General features: G+C 34.9%; 1 protein-coding gene across 1 annotated transcript; it reads right to left on the reverse strand.

Moving 5' to 3' along the window:
* Nucleotides 1-235: 235 nt before the first annotated feature.
* On the reverse strand, nucleotides 236-6795 carry LOC114380085 (nucleobase-ascorbate transporter 12-like). The gene is made up of 10 exons (XM_028339012.1): nucleotides 6047-6795; nucleotides 5834-5931; nucleotides 5310-5480; nucleotides 5051-5151; nucleotides 3747-3882; nucleotides 3598-3648; nucleotides 3207-3494; nucleotides 2193-2427; nucleotides 1436-1722; nucleotides 236-839 (listed from the first exon to the last, which is right to left on the reverse strand). The coding sequence occupies exons 1-10, from the start codon at nucleotides 6540-6542 to the stop codon at nucleotides 618-620; spliced, it is 2085 nt and encodes a 694-aa protein (XP_028194813.1). The 5' UTR covers nucleotides 6543-6795; the 3' UTR covers nucleotides 236-617.
* Nucleotides 6796-12583: the final 5788 nt, after the last annotated feature.

Here is a 12583-nt window from a genome sequence, read left to right on the forward strand (position 1 = left end):
ACCATCTTGCACTAACACCTAAAACGGTTTTATTTCAAGGATTCAAAGGGGGTAAAAAGGTTGTAAAATTAGTTCAAGGATTTCACTGCATAGAAAGTACAATGGCAAAAGCCACGACATTGATGATAGAGTAGTTCTGTTATTTTCTTCCACGAGAGTTTTTTTATGGTCAATACAGGAATCAAAACAAAAACTAGATTCAAGGTAGGCAACTTAATAACAGCTAGGTGCCATAGATGGTAGGTGGATTGGAATAAATATATTAAACAAAAACTTTCTAGTCCCGATTGAGCAGGTATATAATGTGTGTATATATATATATATACATAACCACGAAGATTTGTCAAAGGCCGCCTTAAAGCAAGGAAGAAAAACCTCCATGTGGAGATTTTGAATTAATCAAAACTAAATACATTGCTAATCTAATAAATTATAACACAAATAGACCCCTCCGGATTTTCAATTTACACAAATGATCTCTGTAACATGACCAACTATATACTACTCATGATTGAGCCCAAGAAGATGTGAATCCAGACTTAGAACGGTATCTTGGGCGGTTGATAACATTCAATAAACTGAAAATGTTCATTCAACCAACAAAACCCTTTTGTCATTCACAGACCAACCCACTTCACCCATCTGAAAATCTTACCAACTCTCAAGGGCAACTCATAGTCATTAGCAACAGCAGGCTCCCTTCTAGCAACCTCAGGTTCTGACCAAACGTAGACTCCACGTTCCTGCTTGCTGCCAGGCACAGTATTGTCCAAGATAACGGCCACAAGAAAAGCTACCACCATGTGTAGTGAAAAGATTGTGTTCAGGAAATAGTTTAACTGCAAAAGGAAACAGATTTACATGTGTTGTTTAGAAAAGCCTGACATGTAAACCAACGATATTAAATTTTCTCTTAAAAATGGAAGTAGCCAGCATTCCAGTGCCATAAATTAAAAAGGAAACCAAGTTATGAGTTATGACGACTCCCCAATACTCATGTTTATTATTAGCGCTAGTACACTGCATCATGAAGTTATTATGTCATATATATATATATATAGTAGTTATTGACAATCACTATGCAGCATTTACAAGTTAGCAACCATGCAGGATTCTATCACAAAAGATGCTGCATATACAAGTGCAAGTATTCGTGAAAACTTGGTAAACAATTGATCTTAAAACTTACGTATGCAAGCAACTACTATGCCACATTGAATATAAAGGTAGTTTCCATTCATTACGAAATAATGGAGATATATATGCCATGAACTGCTTTTCATAGCCACTCCCACACTAACAGACGAAGGTGGGCCTTTTCTTCTTTTTCATTTTTCAAAATTTCCGTAAAGTCATATAGTAATGAACAAATTTCAATCACACCAAATGATGCCATCAAAATCCAGCACAAGATTCACAATAGTAAAAGGTATACCCCTCCATATTTGCTGTGGAATGGCCCATGAGAAGCCACAATGTAGGGTTGGAAATAACTTGGAACTGACAAGTTGGAATTTGGAGAGATGCCATATTGTTGAAAGTAGGCAGGTATGGAAAGAGAGAAAAACAATGATAACCCAATTATGATGATGTTGCGAGAGCTTCCAGCCTCACTATAACGTAGATTGGACAAGCCCAATGCTGCAAGCATAGCCCACATAAAGCATAGGAGACCAGCAACCATGACTTCAGGAATTGAAGCAATGAACCCTCCAACCTTACCTGTCCAGTACAAGTAAAATTAAACATGTTTTTATTTGCATGAAAAATTCTACAGTTGAGTACAGATTGCAACAGAGACATGGGAAAGACTCTAAAAACCAAACATACCCCACCAAAATATCCTTCTAAAACCTGATGAGTACAAAGTGATGTAACCATTACAGTTCAGCATTTCAAATCACTATGGACAATAATTAAAACTAAGGATTCACTTGTGGACGCCACAGACAAGATTGATGAAAAGAATTTGGTCTACTGACTCCAATTCTTCAGAAATGCCCTGTGCTAGAGATTATGTCATATGCTTTGCTAATTGTTCTAAACTTCCAAAAGGGAAAAAACCAGGATATATTACACAAATGGTTTTACATGAAAAGTCTCGTAATAAATGTACTTCTGTCCAGCGGCTATTCATCACAAGATAGGCTGATAAAGGTAGATGCAAGAAGAGAAAGACACTAGACACTTACCCACGAGAGACAACACAATCAGAAAGCATGCACCCAATTGAACTGCTCTGCGGCTTCCCATTTTAGTGACAGCAATTGTATGAACATTTTCAGTTAAGGTAGTAGAACCTGTTCCAGTTCCCCAGAGACCAGCCAAGACACTAGAAAGACCTTCCAAACCAATTCCTCGACTAAGAACTCCAGGAGTTGGAGGTCTGGATGCTACCAATAATGAAGAAGCATGATACGAACCAACCTACAAAATTTAAAACAAAATGAATATCAACAACACATAAAGTGATTATATAATTCTGCATATAGAAAACATAATCATGAAAATATGATTTCAATTTTGATATATTATATTGTTAATCTAAGATAAATGCTGTTTTCTTACTTATATAGACAATATCTTCAAAATAAAATCAGATGATGGCTTTTTGCAGTGTTGAAATTTTACTTTGGTGATTACAAATCAGTGCCATCAATGCTTTGATTTTCTAAACTAAGGTAGAACTCATACTGCGTTACCTTAAAGATAGTATTTACTTACAATGGAAACAGAAAATAGGAAAATAAACTATGAATGCAGCACGTGAAAACAACAAAACAAGACAGCAACCATTATTTTTTAACTTTGGATCTGAAAAATTATATATGCCTAGACCTCCAATCTCTTAAGGTTTTTACCTTTTGATGTCAAAGGTTGCAATCAAAATCAAGTGACAATACTAATGAAGTGAATATCATATTCAAGTTTCTTACTTCAGCATACAAGTCAAGACGTCATCTATTAAACACGTAAATAGTTTTGTTAGGTACACATGATTATTTCAATTTGAGCTTGTATCATGCAAGAAAGAGAGCAGCTTTTCCCTAGCACATTAAAAAGACGGCAAAAAACCCAATAGATGGTCACCTTTCCCAACTGAATACAATGAAGTTAAATATCAACATATTCAGAGTCAAGATAAACAAATAATAAATAAAGTCCAGGAAACATTTTTTTTTTAAGAAAAAAAGCAAGAAGCTAACCGAATCTACAGATGAGATCAAGGAAACCACGCACATCACAAGAGCCATTTTCCAGTGAAAGATAGGAGTACCCCATTGTAATGGATAAGGAAATCTAAACCACGGGGATGATTTCAATGCATTAGAAGTATCAACTCGACAATGCTTCATCCTTGAGACATGCTTTCTGCAGTGCTCCGAAACCATATTCGAGGCAGGTATATTTATGTCACATCCTTTGTAGTTGTAGACTCCAGCTTCAGTCAACAAGAAAGCAACAGCCCACGTAATTGCCAGACCCAAAGGAACCTGGCAGTTAGGTGAAGCAAAAGAAAACATCACTTAACAGAAAATCAATTATGTCAAATTCTGAAGAGTATAACTCAGAATGATATTGTAACATTAAACTTACTGCATATATTAGAAATATGCGGTGTCCAAGAACAGATATTTTACGAAGATACTGCAGAAAGCAAGAAAGAATAGATTAAGCATGTTAGCACTAAGCACAGTGCAATGATCCATCTATAAACAGTGAAAACTTGAGTTCAACAAACTTACAAGAGAAAAAACAATAACCACTAATATCTGCACGGCACCAATCTCCAGACATGTACCAACTAGTGGAAAACCATAGCTGTAAAATGAAAGTCCTACTGCAGCAATAGTTGGGGATACAACCACAGGATTGATCAACCTGAAAATTCAGATGACATGTAATATTTTTATTTCAAACAACTCAAACACTAGTCATTTAATCACCATAAAGTGGATACATCTGGGACTCGGGGGTATTCAGAGGTGAATATCACCATACTGCAATCCACAAGAAAAAGTACCCAGTGAAGTTAAAAAATATGATCTCAACCCCCCGCATGCTACCATTTAACACACTCATTACAGCAGGCTAAAGCAAGGGTTGACACTTGCCAAAAAAGGGGCAAAATACAGCTTATTTTATACAAAAATTTATTCTAACTCTGACAGTTTGACACCTATTACATTCAAACAGTTCTAATCCCCACAACAATCTGACCAATATTGGCAATGAGATGCATCAAATGCATTCTGAATACTTGACTGAGGGTATGGAAGTCTACTAACTGTGTTAGGAAGAAACTTTTAGGTGTGTGGAGTGGACTCCAAACCTCCCACAAATAGCCAGTTTCATATGTAATTAATTTTGCACAATTTTCAATATAACCCATATAAATCCTCAGCCTAAGCAATGATTCATCAACAGTTTTTTTACTATTATTACATAGTGAAAGAAATAGAAAAAAATGAACTCTACACAAATTAGAATGAATGGAAGCATCAGAACTGACCGTGCACTGTCTAAAATTAAATCAAGAGGAATTATATTTATAGACATATTAGGTGGAAAGGAGCCATGAGAAATGGTGTGGAAAGATTATATCGAACACGCTATGTTTAACCATTTAAAACAGCACATTTTCATGTAAGAATAATCTCAGGTTCTTAAAATTGAATTCCTAGAAGGTAACGTAAAGCTATTCATACATACATTAAACCAACCAATGATTATGGCTATTAATTACTAGAGAAAAACTTTAATTAATAGTGAAAGAGAAACACAATTTCCTTTCAAAAAGTCAAATAAACAACGCCAACATATACAATATTTTAAAGCATTAGCGTTTATGCAAATATTAAATTTCCCTATTGTTCCTATTCTCATTATTATTCTTCTCCTACAAATATTCTACTAGTATCTCTCAAACTATAGCAATTAGCACCACATTTATAAATTGCCCACAAGAATAAATGCTGTGTGATGAAACAGCAAAGTTTGTACTAAAAAACAAGACAAATAAACGGGCATAAAAATCCCACAATCATACCTTACTAACAGTGACATAAGTCCAGAATATCCAATAAAAGTTTGAAAAGCCGATCCAATAATTATAGCCCCCTGCAGCTCCTTCATTATATGTTTGAATTTCTGAAAATTGATACAAAAAATTTTCATCATCAGTCTTAGTTTCACTTACCCCATCAAAAACCTCACAATATACATAATACAAAAGCCCATGACATCTCACAAATAACTAACAACAGAAACATCATCCAAAACACGAAGAAATGAGAAGAAAAACACACATTTGCATTTAATCCTTGAAACTCGGGGGAGTTGATGATCGCCAACACCGGGGCCAGATAAACAAAAGAAGGCCCTTGTATCAAGGGCAACCTCGACCCAAAACTTGTATGCAACAGTGTAGTCACTCCCGAAACAAAGAGCACAGTTGATGCCACCGCAGAAGTATCCTCCTAGACCCACAAACACATTAGATAACAATACCCACTTAACAAATTCACCAAAATAAATGAATAAAAATTCAGTTAGGTCCTGTTTCTATAAATACTTAAAGGAGAAGAAAATAAGAAAGTAGAAAAAATTGAGTTTTTTTCATAAGTCATAACTTAAAATCAAATTACACACTTAACTTTTACAGAAGTTCTCCCATCTAACTTCTCCAAAAGCTGAGATGCATAAGCTAATTTAAACTCACGAAAAAAGCTTAATTCATTTTACATTCTGATTCTCTTCTCCTATAAGTGCTTACGGAGAAGTTCGTTTATCAAAACATGGCCTTAGTTGGAGAAAACATGAAATCACTCACATGAGAGCCTCCCATCGCCGGAACTATAACGAGCGGAATGAGAATCAACGAACCCAATATCGAAAAGTAATGTTGAATACCGTACACACCAATGGGAACTAAACCATCCATAAAAAATAAAATAAAAAACAAACAAACATTAGCTCATAAGTTGAACTCTACATCAAAATTTTCAAAATCAAAGAAAGCATATATCTTTATTCTTATTCTCACCTAAACCGGGCGAATCTCTGAGCTCATACTTCATATGCGAATGCCTCGACACGAAACCGTCGTCTTCCTGCGGCGGCGCGTCCACGACTTCCTCATGCCTCGCCGTCCTCCGTGGAGGCGGCGGCGGCGGCGGAGGCGGAGCCGTCACCGCCTGGCCATTGGTGATGGGAACAGAGCTCTTGGGCAGTCCGTCGGAGTCCTTTCGCTTCTTTACGACCTGATCCTTGGAAGGTGGAAGCGGCGGAGCCTTATTTTGGTGGGTCACGCCGTTCGCCGGAGCCCCAGGCCGGCCCGCTTCGAGATCCACGTTAGCGTCGGGCTCCCTAGGCTTGGGCTGCAGGCTTATCTGGCCAGAGTCGCTGGCATTGGCCTCGCCGGAGAACTTGGGCTTGAAGCCTGTTTTCTTAGCCCAGGAAGCAGGCGGCATTGCCTTGGCGTCCGGCGCCGGCGGCCACGGCCCCGGACGGTTTCGCGTTTTGGGAACGGAATCGGACATCGCTAGTGACACATAATTCCTGAACTTGGAAGTTGTAGTGTAGATCTGATGTGTGTGGCAGCAAAGCGAAGGTTTAGGGTTTTTATTCTATTCTCCGGAGAGAGAAAGAGAGAGGAAATTCCGGCATGTAAGAGAGAGAAAGAGTGAAGAAAAACGTGCAGTGAAGTAAGAAGAGAAGTGGCGAAGACAGAGAAAAACACAAATGGTGTGAGGGTGAAGTGAAGAAGCTACTAAACTAAACTAAAACCGCGTCATTAAATTTATTTTATTTACTTTTGTTGTTTTGTTTTGTTGCTTCTTTTCTTTCTGATTTTGTCTTTGCTTCTTTCCCTCGCTTCTCTTCTTCTCTCCCGAAATAACCGGTTGTTGCTGACGTCACTCGCGTTTGGATTGTGCTTTGAAAAAAAAAATTCAATGGCAACAAAACAAAAAACACAAAGATCTTGTAATGCCTACTTCCCCGGAGTGACATAACTGAAAAAAAAAATACTATATGATTGGATTAATTTGGTTTTTAATGTGTCTTTTTTTTTCTTCTTCTTTTTCAATGGATTTTTTCGACAATTTATTTTGTTTTGAAATTATCATAAATGATGTACGTATCAAGTACTGGTATTTATTATTTATCAAGCATCAAATGTCCTAATTAAATTCCCTTATATTTATTTATAATAATGTTAGATCGAATTTTGCCCCGTTTTTTAGAGTCATAAAATAGATCGGTTCCTTCTGCAGGTTCAGTGTGCACATTAGAGCATTTTCAATCAAAAATTCTTAAGAGAATTTCTTAAGTTATTTTTTTGTCTACACAATATTATGTATTTTTTAAAAATTCATATATAATTTTATTTCTAAGAGTAAGAAATTATAAGAAACTTAAAAAAACTTATATTTTTATATTTTTATTTATTTTCAGTTAATTATGTTAACGTTTTCATCTTCTTTCTCACTATGAATTATTTCTTTTTGCTCCCTTTCTCGCCTCCACTCTCTGGTGGTTATGGTTGCTCTCACTCTCTATAACATCAATCGTGAACTGTATAAGTGATTTAAATTCAAGGGAGAATACGATGACACATGTAAAGGGAGCCGTAACTCAGATTCGTAACAGATCTATAACCCACCCACCACAAGAAGGCGAAGTGGTGGGTGACACTGTAGTGATTTCAGTGGTTATGACAACGACATGAAGGTGTTGTGGCGAAACAAAGGTGCTGTGATTGAGATCTATAATAGATTTGAGTCGCAACCACCACGATAAGGCGGAGTGGTGTTGACATTGTGGTGGTTTGAGCAACAAAATGGTTACACCGTGGTGGTTTGAGTTGTAGTTCGGTATTAGTTTTGTAACAAATATTATTTTTTAATGAGAGCCGTAATTCAGATTCGTAACAGATCTATAACCCACCCACCACAAGAAGGCGAAGTGGTGGGTGACACTGTAGTGATTTCAGCGGTTATGACAACGACATGAAGGTGTTGTGGCGAAACAAAGGTGTTGTAATTGAGATCTATAATAGATTTGAGTCGCAACCACCACGACAAGGCGGAGTGGTGTTGACATTGTGATGGTTTGAGCAACAAAATGGTTACACCGTGGTGGTTTGAGTTGTAGTTCGGTATTAGTTTTGTAACAAATATTATTTTTTAATGGAAAGAAAATTTATCGTAGAAGATATTGATCTTATTTTAAAGAAATTTTCTTTGTCATGCTCAAATGAGAAAAAAACTATAAAATACTATTTCTTCACTTAAAAACCTATAAAAAAAACCCAATGAAAATGCTCTTGAATAGTGTCAAAAGCAATTAGTTAATTAAAATTTGAAAACTATTATATGAGAGATACATTTATTATTTTGATTGAAAGTAAATATATTAATCTAAATAAATAAAATTTAATAATGAATAAATATCAATCTAAATTATGTAAAATTAAGTCATTAATTACTCTTATTGTGTAATGTTGCACACGTTAGAAAACTTAATTAAAAAATTCATTTAAAAAACATCAAATATAAATGAATTATATTTTAACTCAAACGGTTATCAAATAAAAAATATTTAATTAATTAAATTAATTTTTATTATAATTTAATTTTACTATTTGCTTATTCAAACATGCATTCTATTTAATTCAGATAAATAAATATTCAGTATATACGAGTCCAAATACTTGTTGTAACTTGTTCTTCGAGTTACATTTTTAACTTCTAGCAATTATAATAGCATTAGTTGTAAAGAGGAAAACATGTAAAGTTGTACATTGTATATATTTTGATTATTTTCCATTGAGAGGAAGAAAAAAAAAACTATGCATATGCAGCTCTTGTTGTAACACATGTTGTTAGGCACGGATATTAGATGACTGGTCTCTTTCCCTCGTCAATATTCTCATTCTGACATATGCAGCTCAACAATTGAATTGCCAACTAATTCAGCTAAAATTGTGTATTTTAAGAAAGAAAGATGTGTATTTTAATTTTCTGCTATCATTAGCTTCCCCTACTACATAATCATTTTCATATTTTGCTTTATATACTAGTTAAACTGTCGTTTGCACAATGTCATTTTAATTAAATTGCTACTTATTTTATGAAATTAATTAAATTATACTTAAACATTTTAAAAATTATAGAACCAAGAAGAAGAAGAAGATGGAACATAGAATAATAGCATATTCGTAAAGCGAAAAAAAAAACAAACTTGATCAATGAAGGTGATTTACCTTCTTTAAATTTTCAAAAGAAATTGAGAGAATATGCCCAGATGAAAAGATAGCTTGGACTACTTAATGTATTCAATGGAAACTTCACGAAGTGTGACCTAGTTTTCTGTTCGATAAAGCCAACACAAGACAAAAAGTATGATTTAAAGCTTTGAACAACATGAACAAGGGAAATGGCTGGAACTTTGGATGCCTTGAAAACGATACTATCATCATCTTGATATTACGAGTGTTTAATTTATGTAATGTTCTTTCGCTTTTCAGTCTCATAATAATAGCTTTAAGCCTTGCACGTTTTGACCGTAAATATTATAAGTATGTTTGGTTTTTAGTGTTCTTTGCTTTAGGAGACACATTGAACGCCAATGGTATCACTTTGTAAAGCTTAATTGATAAAGGAGTATTAAGATAAATATTTAAAAAATTTAATTTAGGAAATTATTTTATATTTTATTTTTAAAATAAATTAACCTAAACTCGTACGAAGTCTTTCAAGAATGAAGAAGAATGCCCTACGTCAATGAAAATAAATAGACGTTGAATTAATAGCTTTATTTTCATGAGAGTAAATGAAGAGGTGGGATAAAGTCTCATGATTATTTAATTAGAGAAAGGACGACACATATATCAGAAACATATTTAGTGAGAACTTATTATATATGAATCATTAAAACTATTTAATTTAATTTTATTGTTGACCGTTTATATTAATTATGTATAATTAGAATTAATTGATTCAACTCTATTTCTTTCACACAGACATTAATGTTAAATAAATTCTTCCAATATTTTCACTATTTATTACCTAAAAATCTAATTTACAAAATAATATATATAAACATTAATTTTATTTTCTAATTCAACATCTAATTTTGACATGTTTCTAATTCAATAGTTGAGTTAATAATTTTCAACTAAAAAATATTTTTCAATTTAAGCTAATTTTTTAGCATTCAAATAACTTATTGGTTAGTTTTTTCGAGCTCAACCTTACATTTTTATAGCTAGTTGATTAACAATTAATTTATTTAACACTTTCTATTCTATCATTTAATTGATCAGCTTTTAGATTTCAAATCACTTTTAATCAGTTTATCCATCTGTATTGTTAAACACATTTTAAATTTCTGTATTTAAATAAATAAATTATTTTTTACCAATAAAAATAAAAAATAAGTATAAAAAAATAATGTAGACTTCTTGTAAAAAAAAATGGTTTAATTATTCTAGTATATATACATATAATACACTGATTCACAATTCTTTTGTTTCTTAACGTTTAATGTCGTGGGGTCCAAATTATGGGGTAGTTTAATTTCTTCATTGAATGGATGAGGACTGAGGTGGCTTCAAAGTTCAAAAGACTCATAGCCAATTCCACCAGCTTTCATGCAAACTATCTTAAATACTCTTCCAACAAGAATCGCTCTAGTAGGCAACGTGCATGATAAACAAGTGCTCTTGAGTGGGCCATTTAACAACAAATTCAGGGAGAGACTCACTGAAAATACTAATTTAATGAAGACTTAGTAACGAAGAATATCATTAAATTGATCTAAACATGCATGATACATGCCTCCTTGGAATTAGATTTTACCCAAGTAACTCATAACTCCCAATCACATGAAAATTCACAACTCAGGAAAGGGAAGTGTTAAAGCACAATTTTTGGTTTCGAGGGTCTAGATCCTCCAAGAAGCAAAAGACAAGGATAAAAAGGAATAATTTTCATTTATGTCTGTCTTATTACAATATGCTAGTATTTATATTGTGATAGACTAACAAAATTTGTAATTCTGTGATGACAAGGCTTAACGGATTTTTGGAATAAAAGGTGTAGTGGTAGGCTAGTGGCAGACAAAAGGTAGACAAAGATGCCAGGTCAGCAATGCCGTTATATGTAGTCCTTCAGGTATGCTGGTGCATTGCTCCTTCTCTTGGGTCTAGTTGATGCAGGTTCTTGCTTGCTATCATCCCCTATGCCTTCAAAAATCACCTTGTCCTCAAGGTGGTACTCAGCTTGTAGTTGCTCCCAATCTTCCCATGTGGTATCTTCGGGAAGTAAACCATCCCATTGCACAAGGACTTGCAGTCTGAGCTTGTCGAAGTCTGAGTTATGCCTAGTGCCCACAATGGCTAATGGTGACACCAATGGTTGATTATCGATTACAACTGGTGGCAATGAGAGGGGTGGATTATTATCGGGCAGGGTTGGCTGATGAAAGGGTTTAAGCATAGAACAGTGGAACACTAGATGGATGCGGGTACCTTTAGGTAGTTTAAGCTTATAAGCAGCTGGCCCAATTTGATCCAGTATTTTAAAGGGCCCATAAAATCTCTTGTTAAGCTTAAAGGATCCCCTTTGTTGGGCCGAAACTGAGGATTGTCAGTGTGGCCGAAGTCGCACCATGACCTAATCTCCTATGTCAAAATGGACATCTTTGCGTTTCATATCAGTTGTGTGCTTCATCGCTAGTTGGGCCTTCTGGAACTTTTTCTTTAGTTCAGCAAAAGCAAATTCCTTGTCCGATAAGAACTCATCTACCGCCTCCACTTTAGACGAGTCTGTAATATACTAGGGAAGGCTTAGTGGCTTCTTTCCAAATGTAATTTTGAATGGTGAAACGCCTGAACCTGAGTGTCGTGACGTGTTGTAAGACCATTCTGCCCAATTGAGAAATTTGTCCCAAGACGAAGGTTTCTTATGGACGAAGGTGCAAGGGTATTGTTCGATAACGCGATTCAAAACTTCTGTTTGTCCGTCTGTCTGTGGATGATAGGCCGAGCTCATCCACAATTGCGTACCACTCATCTGAAACAGGTCTTGCTAGAAATGACTTATGAATAACAGGTCTCGATTGGAAATCAAGCTGCGCGACATGCCATGAAGCTTTCCGACAATGTCCATGAACAGGACGGTGACAGAATAAGATGTATGCTAAGTTGGCAGCATGCCCAGGTGAATGCCTTTGAAAAATCGATCTACTACAACCAATATGGCAGTATATTCGCGAAACAGATGTAGGTCTGTGGTGAAGTCTAAGGAAAGGTCCTCCCATGACTGACAGGGTACCGGCAAGGGACTTAGAATGGATTTTATTGTTTATAATAATTTTATTTGATTTTGAGTTTAGTAAAGGATACTTATAACCTCCTCATATAAAAAGAATTAACTACTTAATTCATGAATTTTCTTTTAGTAACTTTAGTTACAAGAAATTGTATTGAGGTTTTGTGAAGAATTATGAAGAATAAATTATAGAGTAAACTGTCATTTTAGTTTTTGCAACTATACAGCACTATCATATTAGTCTA

The sequence above is a fragment of the Glycine soja genome, chromosome 12, assembly GCF_004193775.1.
Source record: "Glycine soja cultivar W05 chromosome 12, ASM419377v2, whole genome shotgun sequence".
NCBI classification, from domain to species: Eukaryota; Viridiplantae; Streptophyta; class Magnoliopsida; order Fabales; family Fabaceae; genus Glycine; species Glycine soja.

Bases quoted from the DNA above. Each gene is read 5' to 3' on its own strand.
- LOC114380085 (XM_028339012.1), bottom strand. From the start codon at position 6,542: ATGTCCGATTCCGTTCCCAAAACGCGAAACCGTCCGGGGCCGTGGCCG. The intron at 5,481-5,833 runs GTGAGTGATTTC...TTGTGGGTCTAG, and splicing joins CGGCGATGGGAGGCTCTCAT to GAGGATACTTCTGCGGTGGC. The intron at 3,649-3,746 runs GTAAGTTTGTTG...TGCTTTCTGCAG, and splicing joins TGGTTATTGTTTTTTCTCTT to TATCTTCGTAAAATATCTGT.